Source organism: Opisthorchis viverrini (assembly GCF_000715545.1).
Source record: "Opisthorchis viverrini unplaced genomic scaffold opera_v5_58, whole genome shotgun sequence".
NCBI lineage: Eukaryota > Metazoa > Platyhelminthes > Trematoda > Opisthorchiida > Opisthorchiidae > Opisthorchis > Opisthorchis viverrini.
In genome coordinates, this window is record NW_008751716.1 from 575,510 (window position 1) to 591,855 (window position 16,346).

The window sequence follows — 16,346 nt, forward strand, 5'->3', positions numbered from 1 at the left end:
AATATACATGTATCGCGATATTTCAAATATCGTAGCGACTGAAACATGAGGCGGCCTGGTGCAGCACATTCAGTTGCCTGAGAACATCATGAACGAGAGATTCAGCTGGGTTCCAGGTGAGCCTCTCGAAAGAGCCAAATTAGTTTGCAGATGAGTGTATATTCGCTAGCTTAGCACTAGCTCATCCGCGCAGATCGACAGAAGGTTCAAACGATGTTCAAGAGGGACCATCAAGTGGGTCGAACCAGAAGAACTAGACCCTAGGCTGGACCCAAAGACGTGTAGGTTTCCCCATCGACCCAACTCTTGTTCACCCACCCTAACACACAAAGTCCCCTCGGCCGACACCCAACAGAGATTCAGCTTGGCTTAGCGGATTGGTTCTTCTTTCGCCTTAAATCTCGAACAACCCCGGAACCTAGTCAGTCACCCTGACGAAGCTCTTGTGTCAAAAGCAGAACGTTGCCCAGCAATGAATCTACCGATTGACACCAAACTTCTTCGAAAGCAATGACTATTCAATCGGTCCCAAGTATGTTCCACCTAATTTTATATTATTTTTGTTGTAATGGTTCAAAATACTGAAGAACTCACAGGAAATCTGACAGTCAGCTGCGCGTATGTTTGTCGATATATTGAGTGTGTTCACTCTACCACTCATTACTGCGTTCCGTCGAACGTTTCACTGGCTTACCAAGGGGTTGATTTCCACCCCTTTCATCTTGTCGAAGGTCGATCTTAAAGTTGTCGTATCCAGTGGCTCAATATACCTGTTCGTATCAATGTGAGCAAATTTAACCCAGCAGACTTCTGACCCCAAATTCTACGTAGAAGCTCTAGTGACATCGGAACAGAACAGTTGAGTGTGTTAGACTGTTCTGGAGTGATATTCGCTCTTTTGAATCGAAGAATGGGTTCAGGTGATCTCCACTGATGGACACTAATTATCAGGACTACTAATTCCACAGATTAGGTGTCTTCGGCTTACGATGTGTTAACTGAACGTGCTAAAACCGAAGTCTCGAAATTAAGGAATTTCAAACAGAAATCCTGTCACAAGAGAAAAAGTCTCGACAATAATCGTCCTGAACTGAACGGAAGGTGATGTACCATGTCCAGTGGTGGTACATACCTAGTTGTAAATAGATGAATAAACAGCGTTTATTGACTGGTGCACCAGCTTTATGCCCAGGGTACCTTGAGTTGCTGAGTAAGTTTGATAAGTTTGAGCATGCGTTTTAATATGGGCTAATTATATCCCACTTTACCTTCCTTCTAACTATGTTCTCAAATGCATAATGTATAGCGCTGGGTGCATGAATAATCCTAGATAATGAACTGTTACAAGTTTCGAAATGGTCGATTATGTGACTCACTTTGGATGATCGAGTCGCTAGACACGAAATAGGGGGCAAGTTCACCGATTGGAAATAGGATTCCATCCAGGATGAACACGAAACATTGAGTGTTTACTACAAAACTTATAACTGATTGTTTTTGAAGCCGAACTTCACAGGCCCACAGGTCCAACTTTCACCATCCCTGTCCGTTTCGGTGAGTTGATTTTGAGGGTACTAGCGTGCGATACACATGACTGACAGCGTTGTTTGCATATTGGCGTCAGCTTTGCTGTGACCTACAAGTTTCCGTTGTCGTCACTTCCCTCAGTCTTGTTTCCTTAAATACGACTTCCTATAGGATTGATTACACGCTGTAGCTCAACTTTATTTTGCCAGTAATCTTTCCACATTTTCGTTTGAAAGGAAACTCGAAGACCGATTCAAAATATTTGACGACCAACTAAAAATGAACAACACTTTTAAACGTGGATGCCTGGTTATCTAGTTACGGGCAGCGCTCAGAACTCCCTCTTTACTTTTGAGTTTTCGCGTAATTCTATTTTAAAAAACTAACTTCTACTTGCTGACAAACGATTCCATTCCGGCCATTTTAGTCTATCTGAGTCTTAACCATCCCGAAATTCCGATTGGTCCCAAGTGCTTTCTCTTCCAACTCCGGACAGCAATCCTCCGCGTGTCGTCCTTCATTTAACTCAAATGACCTATGGTTTCTCACGTCACGATCTCACTGCGTGATACGCATACACCAAACGGACTTTGTAAAGCCACCAGCTGGGTACAAATTCATCGCTCCTGTGGGGTGGATAATGGATGGAACCAAGCAAATGTTACGTCATTCGCACACTCTCTCTACACAATCTGATGCTTTTTGAGTTGTGACAATGAATTCGTAACTAGTACAGCTAGTAAACGAGTGTTAAGACTTGGAATGTCTCGAATCAGTGAAAAAAGGGTGTCCTCAGTTGTGCTTCTCGAACCGAAATTGTGATAAAAATGCGATTGTATCATGGTTCGCCCTAATGGATATTGTTCGTTGGACATTTTCGTTTGATTCATTTGCACCTTTTTCAGCTAAAGATTTAACGGCCTTCTCCACCATATGATTCGCATCGTTTTCTAATTTTTGGACGTGTACTTCCCTGGGTTGCATGAAAACACGTTCTGGCTTATCGATGGAGTTTCATTTGACAAGGTAAAATCATAGAAAAGGTCATTTAACAAGCACGGAGCACATTTTTTGCTAACGAGTGAATATTCATCTAAGGCTTGTCAGTGAGTACATGCAGAGTAGGTTGGACTACGAACAACATCCTATAACTGGTGCCAGTTTACTGAACAACGAGCAGTTCTGAAAATGAGATCGTGATATACTGATCTCAGCTCCGTATTCTGATTTTTCTAACTGCTCCGTATGTCTGTTCGTTCTACAAACTGAAATCCGAAGACTGCGTGAACCCCGACTGGGTTATTGATCACTAGTAGCTACATGAGGGCGTTGATGAGAGACCTTATACTCAGGATTCTAGTGATTGGTAAAAGTGTGGCAAAGTACATGTGGTGGGAAAAGTACATAGTCAGATTTGCACAAGGAAGTGTCCTTTATGCCTTCCAATTGTGATATGTTGCTACTCTTGTTAGGACGTTGTAGCGGAACAGGTGAACGTGAGATAGAACGGGCTAATAAGCTATCTCAGTAGAAGCCACAAAGCTTAATCCCACTGTTTCCTAACTAAGTTATCTTCCAGACGTGTCATTATTCATCAAGGGAATGATCATTTCGACGGTTAGTCCCCCAGAACCGTACAGGAAGCCCTTTTCCATTCCCACACATAGAGGTAAACTAACAAAGGCATAGTCTATGGTTAAGAACTATATGAAAAATTCGTCGGTAAAATCAGGCAGTGGATGCCGCTAACGTTACCGCCACACTACCCCGTAACACAGACGACTAGGTTTAAGTAACACTTTATAACAAGTCACGTGATATAATTGGTTGAATGTAATGGAGTCGGGCAATAGACTGAAGCCGCACACAAAGACTCCATAATTATCGAATTAGGATGAATTTATCTCGTAAACTTCGTTTTCCTTGATTTTTTTCTTCAGATTTGGGTGAATAGCACACAAACTAATGATTAGGTATAGCTTATATGATGGGAGGTTACTGTCAGTTCATCAGTTCACGCAATTGAAGCACTTGTTTGTCACAACTAAATAGATGCAAGACTACTGAACAACTTATTTCAGTTGAAGTGAAAAAGTGCAGTACTCACTAAGATATCAACGCCACCGGACATTAACAGCAAAGACTGCTGGAGACGATTAATGCCAGTTGGTCTCCCCATCACCAAGTACTAATGGGGATATGTTTGCATCCCTTGAAGACATTTGAGGAACGATAGTAAGTCACATGTAGGCAAGCTTTGTTCCCCAGCACCCTAGATAAAACGGGTATGTTCGGCTTCACTAGTACCGGTCATGTGCTATTCTGCATTCTAAGCGCTCCTGTCAACACTCAGTGCCATATAGTCTGGTCTAGTGAACCACAGGACTGGCTTATGGAAATATCGGATTGGATACCTGATTTGTTGCTGAAGCCCAATCGGGTGCAGCGACAAACCACAAAAGTGCAAAAGGATCCCTAGCTGTCTGAAGAAGAAACTGAGACATGACATTCAGAGGAAGTCTGGTTTTTGTTTGCCAAACTGTTAGTTTATTTTGACACTTATTTGCGAACGTCCCATGATCAATCGACTCAACATTTGCAGCTCGTTGTGAGGCGGGGGGTACTGTGTCAGTAGACACCCAAAGTTGTGTCATGGTTTTACTGAGAGTCAAGAAGTAACACACCTACTTCGAGTTTACTGTAAAGCGTTATCCGAATTATTAAGGCGGGCGGTAGAGGGATGGAAAGCCATCATTCGGCAGTGGGTGGATGGTCAGTAGTGTAATCGGCTGGCGTTTGGTCAAGCTGTAGTTCCACTCTGTTTTCGATTACATAGTTGCTGTCAGCCGGTAATAATCGACTCCTCGAATGATCATTCCCAAGAAAACATAATGTACAATCTATGAGTTGTTTCCTAACTGATTAGCTACTACAGAGGAGCTTTGAAGCACTGACGGCCTAAAATAACCGAACAAAGCTGGTTTGCCTTGGTGAACGCCATCAGTAAAACTTACAAAGCAAGAAGTGCGTTTAACTGCGTAACTACTGACTCGTGACTAGGTAGCAGATCTCTGAACTGTGATCCGCTGGTCTGCGGTGTGGTTTCCAACTACAGTATATTTAGGTCAGAGAAATCACCGCCACTCGCACTTTTAGGGTCTTCCTCCGAAGCTAGTCTCTATAGTTAAAAGCAGATTTACGTGCGCAGTAGACGTCCATTCCCTCTCATTTTACGCGTTTTTGTGTTCCTAATGGTTGCTAAATACTTTATCGTTAATGCGCATAAGTCCGTGCTTACCTTGATCACTCTGTACAAGAATGCATGAAAACCACTAGCAGAGATCTGTTTTAACCAGAGCTAAGATGTTGGCAGTGCTCATCTTACCAATCTGTGGGAGGGGAACACGGTTGATAGCTGAGCATCATTCCATCTGGCCACAGGTGGCTTATTAACGATGCGATCAACTAGGACTTTCAAAGAATATAATGCCAGCATCTTTCATTCACACAGTTCCCTTCATATGATCAATTGCGCCATGATAGTTTAATTGAATCTTCCATATTGCAACGTGTTAATATTCTACTCAGGAAAGAAACAGCGACAAAAGTCATATGAGGCCTACTTCCCAGAATTCTTTCCTAGGGGGACCATTCAAAACACAACATGGGCTGTTCCGCCACACAATAATGGCAGTATATCCTGTCAAAGTGCTAGTCAGTCGGTGGCGATAAGACATTCGTAACCGAATGATAGTGCTCAGCTGCTAAACAGAAGGTCACGGGTTCGAACCTCCCTAGAGGTTCGTTAGGTGCTCACTACTGATGATCCCTAACATGGATGAAACAGTGGTGCTATGCTTCTCAGGTTTTCAACGTAAGTAAACCTCATCTGCAAGATGAAATCCTTCGTAATATTATTTAAAATGATCACCTTATTGATTTTTAAACGAGCTGAAAAAGCCCTACCTGGCCGAACAAATTCGTTTGTCTGAGCGAACTTCAGCTCACTTTCCGATGAGACGGCAATGTGTCCTTTATTGCAAGGTGTCAGTAAGTAGTGGCTAGTGATTGAGTTGTTGGCTGAGCCTGGTAATTTCTCTGCAAACGTTCTGTCACTAGTGGTGACTTCCTTAGTGCGCTGTGATATAGAGGCGCGTTGTGGTTCAGTGCGGGTATCAGTTCACTGCTGTTCAGCGTTGGAATTTTTGAATTAAAAAACGGACGGCCTCACTGTCAGCTTGGCCGCCTCCCCGCCATGTCTATTCATGGAAATTAAGACTGTGAAATAGCAGGAACGCAAATGACTCAGATGTTTATAAAAATCGTATTTCACCTAGATCAGTTCATCATATCGGTATGCAATTTGCTGATACATGAGTGCGATGAACCACTAGTGCGTTTGCATTTTGACCCTTTCACACTCCCACCTTTTTCATCACCCCCCAACGTACGCCAGCAGAATTCCTGTCCATTTGATCCAGTGTCTGACAAACGTCTTCATGCCTTTACCCCTTTCTGTGATGGTCCCCGGGTTGTCAACCCTTCAAAGCTTCCGGTTAATTTGCTACACCGTAATTACCTACGTCGCTAATGACTCGTTCCCTGGAATGCGTCACTTTTGCACACATTTAAATCAGCATAATGGCGTGTCGAGATATGAGAGCTTCTTGATTATCTTTCCCGTTGATTCCTGAGCTGTAGGCTCAGGAATGGTGCCCGTAATTTCACTGCTACTCAGAAAGCAAGTCACTTCACAGTCTCAACCGTTCAGAACCATGTTTGGGACTTCACCACCGGATGCCGTGCACTTTTCTGGTACCCGAAAACCAGAGGGATAACGTCTCGTCCCTCAGCCTGGGCAGCTTTTGAGTGGTCATACTGCACATAATTCTACAGCTTGAATAAGTGCATATGACCGTATAGCCTTAATGTCCATGGTGAATCCAAATATCGACACTGGATTCTTCAAGGTGTTAAATTGGATGTCCTGGGTGCTCGAACTAAGGTTATCGAAGCCTTCTGAAATGTTAGGTTTACTATAAGGGAGAGCAAATTTACTTAAAATTGCATACAAACAGAAATTCCAACCTCGAAGAAACTAGAGACTCGCGGCGAGTGGAAACACTTGCATCAGGAATTCGATAATCTAGAGATAACGTCGAATAGTTGCACAAACAGAACGGAGAAGGGTTTCCCACCACGGAAGCCACAGTTTTCGTACCATAAACAGCGCATATTGAAGCGGATCACTGTCTAGAGTTGTTGGATGCATGCAACTGAAAAGTGACAATTAAACATAATGCTGGAAATCAGGACATCTGCTACGGACAACCGGTATTAATCTGATTCTATGACTCCGCTAAAACGAACGTTGAGAGTCCAGTTTCACCCAATAACATGGATGCAGAAAGATCTCGAGTGCTGATGCCCAGGTGGATACCAAGATTTAGATCATTAGTATCCGTGAAGCAATTCATGTACCAAAGACCCGATGTGTTGATCTGAGCGTTATTTGTGCGGTTAATGGATAGAGTTCTCGGAAACTGTATGTCCTTTGGGTCACGGCCACTAATTCTGACAGTCCAATAATCCCTCATATTTGTAACGAAGAAGCTTTAAACCGAACGGTGTCTCACTGGATCTTTAGGCGTTGGCATCCTACCAATTTCGTGGGTACGAAATGCCTAGGATTTACACCAGTGAATGCAATTACTAGGTAACTGAGTAACAAGTGAGTAATCTACACCCCGTCGGCTGTTGCTCACCAACCTCAGTTAGGCGTCTTACTTGCTACGGCAAGAAAAAGTCCACCACTGCTAATAACTTCGAATTTTCTTCGTTCTCTTCCAATGTTTCCGGTTAACCCGTGTGATCACTACAAGTGTGACTCTCCAAATAATCAGGATGAGAATGCGACTGATGAACTGTCGTGCTTGATCGTTCGATTGGATCAGATATTTACCACTGACTCTCTTTTGAGGCACTTGAGGAGTCACTTTCACATCCTGAAGTTGTTCACATTTTTCGACACAACATTTGTAGCGGCCAAACGGCATTTTCGGGGGAAACCTTAATATCGGAACTTCCAGGAACGCAAAGCAAAGTCGGAGCTGGGTCTTTATATCCTGTCTAGGCTTGAGCAACCTGGCAGTATCCCATTTCTCGTGCTTCCTTCTGGTGGCATGGCAGTTAGGCACCAAAAGGGTGCTACAGCTGAATGATGGGTTTCTTTACTGTACTATTAACGTAAGATATCAATTCACAAAATATACAAGCCTCGACAGTAGAAACTCGTCCACAACAAATGGTCTACTTGGACTATAATGGTACAATCCAAAGGACCAAACAGAGTCCCACATGGGACAGTCAACCGTGCCTAAGGTCGGACACAAAATGGCTGGATGACCTCAAGGTCGAATGAGTGCAGTAATAGGGACAATGAACGCCAGTTCATACAAACGCACTAAACAGAGAGGTAGAGCACGCGTTACAAATAGGGACAGAAGAAACGTGGGGAATTTCTAATGTCAAAGTAATGGACGACACAATATTAATTCCATAGGGTTAATGGGTACTCTTCATTAGTCTAACCACAGGCTCACCGTTCCTGGGTGAATGTCTCTTCCGCACCTGTGAGGTTTTCAATCCAAATTGATTCTTTCACCTCCCCAGTGTGAACCCCTACAGCCTATTTTGGAATCACATAATACTTGATTCTTCCATTCCAAACAAGCTGCAAAGAAGACTTGACGTATCTACGATGGAAGCAAGTTTACATATCACACAAGATGTCACGCCATATGCGCATGTTTCTACTACACCAATGACGTCACCTTTCATCTGATTTTCGTTAGACAACGGTCTCAGCCATTAGTTTATCAGAACCAGAATGTCAGAAACATTATTTGTGCGGCCCTCTGTCCAAACAGCTTTGTTTCAACAAACTCACGTGGGATGTTATGATTGATACGAACTGAGGCTTTTATTAAATCCCATTTCATATTCAATTTGCCGAGTACATTACCTACACAGCTGGTTTATGTGTCAAACATTCCCTTGTGTATACGTAACCCTTTTAACTAAAGTAAGTCACAAAGCTCTCGACAGAACGCTTCGTGACCCTTTGTTAGGGCTCTGCGATTTTCAAGCTTGGAACTACTAATCTAGTCTTATCCGACCGAACCTACTGTAGTTCTGGTTGGAAGCGAGGAGTTTTCAGTGCAAAAATTCATGTGAAACGTGATGATGCTGGTGACGAAATGTACATATTTGCCACACAAGCATGGTGCACCAGATCAGTGCTAAGATAGGGTCCAACGTCTTGAGACACACCGCTATGCAATAGCTCAAGCGATATAAGTTACCAGTCGATAGTGGTGCACATGAAAAGTTGTCTCATCCAGGTAAGCAATGGGAGGACATCGGATACGGGAGGTAGGATCATCCGGTATCAAACCTAAGAAAGTGGAACAGGCGCTCGGGAGCCATGGAGCATAAGAAAAGTACTCAGCATTAGGTTAAGTGTCCGGATTTGATAGAAAAAAAATTATGGTTGGACAGTTTATTTGGAGATGGTTTCTGTAAACGTTTTAGTACATCCCAGTAGATGGAGAGTGAAGGTTTTTATATGGGCTGGCTATATTTCGGCTCACCTGTGAACTGGGCTCTGCAGAGATCCACACTGAGCGGCGTCTGACAGTGTGGACTATTCTGTAGAAGAAAATGTTTGTAGCTCAGATAGCGTAGATGGTCGTTGGCTTATTCGATGAGCTGGACAATTTGATTGCAAACATTTCATCACCGATCGAGGCGACATCATCAGTGGGTTATTGGGGAGCGTAGTGGTGCGTAGCGATGGGCTGGTGGTTGGTACTTACTTACTTACCAAAGAAGTCTTACTGACCTTTCCATGAAAAGTTGATAGCCATGTAGTTAGTAAACACAATCTGACGTAACAGAGATGTCATGTTCCCTGTCATACATGCTAACCATATGCTCCTCAAATGTGGAGACAACCCTTCTGATAAAATTTGCGGAATATCATCCTCTTAGGTATCTGCAATCTACGTCGCGCTGCCAGTAGTTTCCAGGGAGCGTGTAACTCCGCAGGGATAAATTCGAATCCAGACCTAAGTCATATTGCCTCAAGGTGAAACTGACACTTGATGCGTTTGCCAAGGAAAGCCTCCCCAAACATCTTCTGACCGTTCCGAGGTGGTCTAGTAACACCAACTCTGTCTCTGTCTATTTCCCAGCTTTTTATACTGAAAAAATTTGATTAACTCCAAGCACTGCAAAAGCCTTTGGTCAGCGCTTTTCAGACTCCCGTTGAAGTTTTGACCATTTTCCACATGGAATTAACGTTTATCTGCCGGGGCCAACATGATCCACGTGCACTTCTCCTGACTACCTCCAACCTATTTATCTTCGCCATTATGGGCTTTATGTGATTTTTCATAACGGTGCCGTCCAGAATAAACAAACTTGATGCACTATCACAAGTGTCAGTATTTTCTTTTCAGATTCACGCTGCACATACAACTGACCTTTCGTCAGAACCCGGTTAAAACCTTGTAGGATCACTGAAGATCATGTATTGATTGAATTCACGTGACCCGCGGTCTGGACGACAAAATCTGCGTGAAATTCTTCCATATTTGTGTATGTGTATTCATGTGTGTGTGTGTGTGTGTGGAGGGAAGGTAATGCACACAGGCAGACATGCTTTATTGACCATGAGATTTTTACTAACCCGGATACAGTAAAATTTCTGGATATATTGTGATGTACTACTTTTTTTATAGTAGGACGTACAACGTGTCTAGCTCGCAATGTACAGAACTAGGTATACGGCACATCGGGCAACGAAAAATCTGAACACTAATCCCCGGAATACCTAGATTTCCTGAAGCGTTTTCTTCGGCGGTGATTATGGAAAGTTAGCAACGCCAACTTTACAAACTGTAAACACAATAGGTAGACACTGTATTTAGTCGAAAACATGTCAGTCGGTTTAATTAACATGTTCTGTGGTCAGATTCATCCAACAATTTATAGAAGGTAAAGTAGGACGTTGAATCAAGCATTCGACAACTAGGATGGTAACGAAAACGACGGACAGACTGAATAAGGGACCTCATCTCTACAAAAGGAGATTTTTATGGAAAGGGTAGTATTCCATTGTCAGCGTGTTCATCACTGAACCTTTAGCGAGTGAAAGCTCTCAATAAGGTTCCTCTTTATTAGAAAGGAAGTATCAAATTTGGGATAACGGTACTTGATGAGGAAGTCCACCTATTCGTACCAAGAGAACTAATTTGAACTACTGAGTGCTCGTTAACTTTAGGCTCTGTGAACTAGGTAAACTAAGTGACCATGCTCAATGAAATTCTGATTCATTTTATTCTCACCCCCACCCATGCGTAAGCTTGTTTCCCTCTTTAATAACCAGAAACTGAATGAGATTAACCTATGTCAAGAAATGACGTACTTTGTTAAAACTTTTTTGCTTGTCAGTACACATTATACTGTTTAGTTTTTTATTTTTGCTTTAGTTCTAGGGCTCAGTCAGTGCTCCCCCTCTACAGTGTTCCCCCCTAAAATGCAACCAGTTCCCTGATGATACCGATTTCCCTAAAGCTTTGCAAGTTTGATGAAATATTCACGGTATAGGAAGGCCAATTCTAACCCCCAAACCGATACGATATTTCTGAACATAAACTCTGTCTACAAAGTTAATGATTAATGCGTTAGCTAGATTGTGCTACGTGTATTATATCCAGCAACTGCATCACTGGCTAGTGTCAACTGTGCCATCTTTTATGATTCAGGAGGATAGACGACCCTGAGTGATTGTTCAACATGTACCCAATCGGATCGTGTCCTACAACCTCAGACCATCAGCCTCTATAATGTGTACAGCCCAAAGGCTATCAGATCATAACACCGAAAAATTATTCTTCTTCGCGCGAAGAAGCTATGTGTATGTTTGAGCAGGGGAATGACATCAGGGTAAGGAGCAAAACTGCGTCAGACGCCTGGAACACCTATGGCGACACACGGGGGCGAGATGGCCCAAGTGGTTAGAGCGCGAATTTACTAACCGGAAGGTCCGTGGTTCGAACCCGACCTCTGCCATTCGACTTTCCTTGTCTAGGCTTGGGCAACCTGGCAGTATCCCAGCCCTCCTGCTTCCTCCGGGTGGCATGGCAGCTAGGCACCTGAAGGGTGTTACAACTGGATGATTTAAAAAAAATGGCGACACACGGCGATGGCTTCAGCCGTTTTCACTGGATGAAGATTCTTAGTTCTTCTACCCATTTTCTCCCCTAGAGCAAGGGTTCCCAACACTTGCTGTGTCTTGACCAGTTTCTGGTAGCCAATTGATCGACGAAATTCCCATCTCTGACTGATTTTCTACCCATTTGCTCCCCTAGAGCAAGGGTTCCCAACACTTACTGTGTCTTGACCAGTTTCTGGTAGCCAAATGATCGACGAAATTCCCATCTCTGACTGATTCACCACCCTGTTTGGTTACCATTCCTATTACTCATTCGAATAAAATTGTTTTTGTTCTTACAATCTTGATTCCTTCGTGAACCCTTTGCATGCGCTGTACCTTATTTAGAACGCATATTTCTCAGCTATTCAGATTTGACCCGATTAACGCGGTCTCATTGCTGTGCATTCGCCTTGAGTCAAGTCACGAACAGATGGCGGGAAAAAAAGGAATTACATTCCAGTATGTGAATGGATACATGACAGTTGTTGTTCTCCCTATATGAAAGTATGATTGTAGCATCCACACGTAATCCAGTCACCGACATTTCATCTTATACATATTAGAGTGCCATACTTATACCTACTTTAGCCTGTAGGGTCCGTTTATGGGCCCTCATTTACAGAAATCTCGTCTAGGATTGAGTAGGAAGTTCCTCAGCTTTATTCACAATTGCAGTCAAACAGAACCATCGATGCTGAAGAAGCTCCGATTCGGTGGACTTTCTGGTCGTGTTCCGGATACAGAATGAGCACGGTTTATTTGAGTAGATATCAGATCAACCATTAATTCCTGGTCACAAACTAGCATCGCTAGTATGCGCTGTGTAAAGCACGACGGCGAGGAAAACTCCGCTGCTGCTGTCGACTTCAGATTTCCGTAATGAATACCTGCTTCATCCTCTTCGATTAACCGCCCCCCTCGCGTTAGACCTAATCTCAGGTGATCACCACTACCATAGTACTCCCACTAATCAGGATGAGAACGCGACTGATGAGCCGACACGATTTACCTTTCGATTGGGTTGGAAATTACCAGTGAATTCCCTTTCGGGATACTGAATAGACCCTTCTTATTTCGCAGATCTTGTTGCACCTGCTTCCCCCGGGAATTCTCACGCCTGCAAACATTTTCACCGTTCTTGTATGATTGATTGGAAGTTTGCTTGAAGATATGGAATGCGTGGTCAGTTCACTCACGCGCCTATCGGTGATAATTATCCTAAAAGTATCTGTACAGTCCATGGTACAGACGCACTTAGAGCAGTGAGAATGTGACCAATAAAGCCATTCTGAAAAAATGTGCAATGATTCTTGTTCAAAGATGTCACATTTACGACCTATGTATCTGGTTATGCAAGCCGGTGAATCAGATGCGCAGTAGTGAGTTGGTGTATAAGGGGGTCGGATCCCGGAACCCTAACGGGCCCTTGGTTCTTGCCAGAACATATCACAGCAGGGAATAGAGAGAGTGCTTCTTTGAGCACTCGTTAGACAATTTCATTCTGATGTCCATAGTACCACGCACAGACCATAGCTGCGTTGTCCTGTGGCAGTTTGCACAATTTGGCTTTTGCAAACCGATCCCCAATCGATTAATGACCCTACCATATCATACTTTATCTATTCAGATGAGTACACTCTGTCTACGATGGCTGAAAATCAAATGTGGTTTTCCAAAACGTGAACCTTGTTCGTGCACTAGTGTCCAGGCAGACTGATCGTTAATCAAACTCAAATCTGCTGGTGCTATCTACCGTTTCTGCTTCCGTGTCACTCCAATTTTGTACCACACGGCTTTCAAGTTCATAGTCAGAGGTCCATCTGGTGTCAAATTAAGGGGATGGAGCAAGACACTGAAGCGTCTTTCTTTAGAACTTAGGAATACACTTCTCAAAAACTGCAAATTTCATGTCGAATTTCACCTAAACATGACAAAGATTTTGGTTAGAAAGATCTTTTTAGCGTCCACTTATTGGAAATCTACTGTATTCGTTGACGGACCTAGCTTAGTGCTCATTCTGTGGCCTACTCCTCAAGAGGCCCAGCTCATACCTTATCAAACAACTCTTGGCTATTTAACGTATTTCAATGGGAACAGTTTGGACGCTTCTGTTGGGAGTGTGTGACAACTTACGATCCCAAGCGATGGTCTACTTCTGTGGGTTTTTGTGCACGCTCCGCAGAGAGTTCTACCGCAGGATATAAATGCTCGTAGATTTTCTTCGGAAAGTCCTAAAACGGTCAGGATATGTATGGTTACTGACAAAGTGGTTGACATAAAACCTATGAGTTGCAAGTTGCTAAATTTCGACGATAATTATGCTCTATATGACCCACTGACTGAGCAAAATACCAACGGTTTTCAAACCAGAGCAAGTTATCCAAGTTACTGATCAACTACCCATAAGCTGGAAGTAAAATAATGAAGACTCACTGAAAAATAACTAGTTCGTTTCCTCCTAGGGGTCTGCGGCAGTGATGAATCTCAATGAGGATGTAACGATTGCGCAGTGCTAAATTTTTCCTCATATTTGGTTTCGACGCATGAAGCCCTAAAATTTCGTGATCACTGAAACATTCCGACTGTGACGTCAGTACTTCGTAAATATTAGCCAAGTGCATCAGTTCAACAGTTCGTGAGAATTCGATAGTGCTTGCCGAAATCTACTTGCTGAAGTCACACTAATGAATAATGTTTCTGGCTTTTGGCTGAGCTGAAACACCCAGAAAGAACCACTTGAATAAATCATCCATTTAAACAAATAAGTCAGTGAATAAATATTTTGACGAACCATTAAGTTACCTAGCTAAGAAGTTTGTTTGTCTTCCCACTCTTCTCAAACACTGAAGAATGTAACTTTGCGTTTTTCATTTCAAATATTGTGATAAATATGTGAAACATGAAAAAATAACTAATTTATTCTCGAAAATGAGTGAGGTTGCATGCACACAGTCAATATATGAGTTTCATGTCACATTGTGCATGCTAACATGTAAAGTAGGGTAAGAAACGACACTCATTGGTTGCACAACCATTAGAAAGCTAGTTTTGCTACTTACTATGTTTTACCACTCGTAATGCACTACTCATAAGGTTGCTGAAAATTCGTCGACAACCTTATGAGTGCATTGCGAACATACATATATCGCGATATCTCGAATATCGTAGCGACAGAAACATGAGGCGGCCTGTTGCCTGGACACACCACAAACGAGGGGTTCAGCTGGGTTCCAGGTGAGTCACTAGCAAAAACCAAATTTGTTTGCAAATGGGTCCATTTCGCGATGTTTTACTGTGTTTCAGATGGCTCATTCGAGCATGGTCTCACGTACGACACAACACGGCAACTTGGTTTTGGAAGTCCAATGATCAATGTCCAAAGTACATTCTAGCTAGACATGATTGCTGCCACGGTATAGAACGAGTTCTACATAGTGGAACATTCTTTGGAAAAACCGCCGGTATCTCTCCCACTGGCAAGCATACGAGTTCTTGGCTCACTTTTGCCTATGCATTACATATTTCCTGTTACTCTAGGTGCCACACTTCGGCGCTGATATCACCAGACTGGGTTGGTGAAGCTGATTCTTGTTCATTTTGTCGGGAAAAATACCGTTCATCTGGTTTGAACAGCTGTGACCAGAACTCTTCCAAATACTTGAATTAGAACCTCAAAATCTGTTCCTTCTGTCCTGACGTTAATTCATTGTATTATGCAAGAATTGTCTCAAAAAAGACCAATCTGGGGCGATTTTTTTAACCGCGCGAAAGGAAGATTATGGAGCAAACAGGCTAAAGATTGGGGCCGATGCTAGACTGGCCTCTCGTTTTTGGAAGGGCAGAAGGTTTCTTCACGATCCCGCCGACGAGTCGGGGGAAACCGCGTCCACCACTTCGTCTAGTATGGTTCACGGTAGTATTTAGAAGGGCAGTAATTGTCTACACAGAAAACTGCGCGAATGGAAATTGCACGGAATGGAAAAGGTGTAACCGTGACGAATGTGAGGGGTTTAGCGCGATTAATCTTTTATCAGGTACACAACACATGTGCGTCGAGTTTAGTGCTTCATCAAAACAAGTGTGGTGGATTTTACCGAAATTTGGCAGTCAGAACGGTATGGTCTTTAAGCCACAGAATCTGATGGAATGCTCAAAGATGCAGTGGGTAGATCGTAGTTCTTAAACACACACACAGTCGAGTTTACCGGAGTCTTTTAACACACGCACCATAAATTTAGCCACAGATATAGTGAACTGAGGTGTCCAGCTATGTTAAATAGGAAAATATAGTACTCTTCCCCTAGGGAGAGGTACCTCGTGATACCTGTGTTACCCATATCGTACTGGATAATTTAATGAGCTATATGGAAGGATGACCACGAGACACTGTCCATCTCATCAGTTTGATTCAGTGCACAGAGGCCTGAGAAACACAGTCCGCTAGCTATCCAGTCTGGGGTTGAGGCACACGTGGTAAAATTGCTTCTTAAAAGTTAGACTAATTTGTTGGCCGCAAACCAACCACCACTGCTTGATG

The 16,346-nt window shown here is 43.1% G+C and overlaps 2 protein-coding genes across 2 annotated transcripts in view; one reads left to right on the forward strand and one right to left on the reverse strand.

The window, feature by feature from the left end:
* The window catches only part of T265_03911 (hypothetical protein), a gene marked incomplete at both ends in the record, with an annotated part of 31,470 nt that overhangs the window by 9,147 nt on the left and 5,977 nt on the right, over window positions 1–16,346 (reverse strand). The window contains 2 exons of the mRNA XM_009168512.1: window positions 11,631–11,763; window positions 13,943–14,040. Of these exons, the coding sequence (XP_009166776.1) occupies window positions 11,631–11,763; window positions 13,943–14,040 (231 nt within the window). The remainder of the gene's footprint in view (window positions 1–11,630; window positions 11,764–13,942; window positions 14,041–16,346) is intronic.
* Window positions 89–7,851, forward strand: T265_03912 (hypothetical protein; the record flags this gene model as incomplete). The annotated part of the gene is made up of 3 exons (XM_009168513.1): window positions 89–116; window positions 3,107–3,144; window positions 7,570–7,851. The coding sequence occupies 3 exons, from the start codon at window positions 89–91 to the stop codon at window positions 7,849–7,851; spliced, it is 348 nt and encodes a 115-aa protein (XP_009166777.1).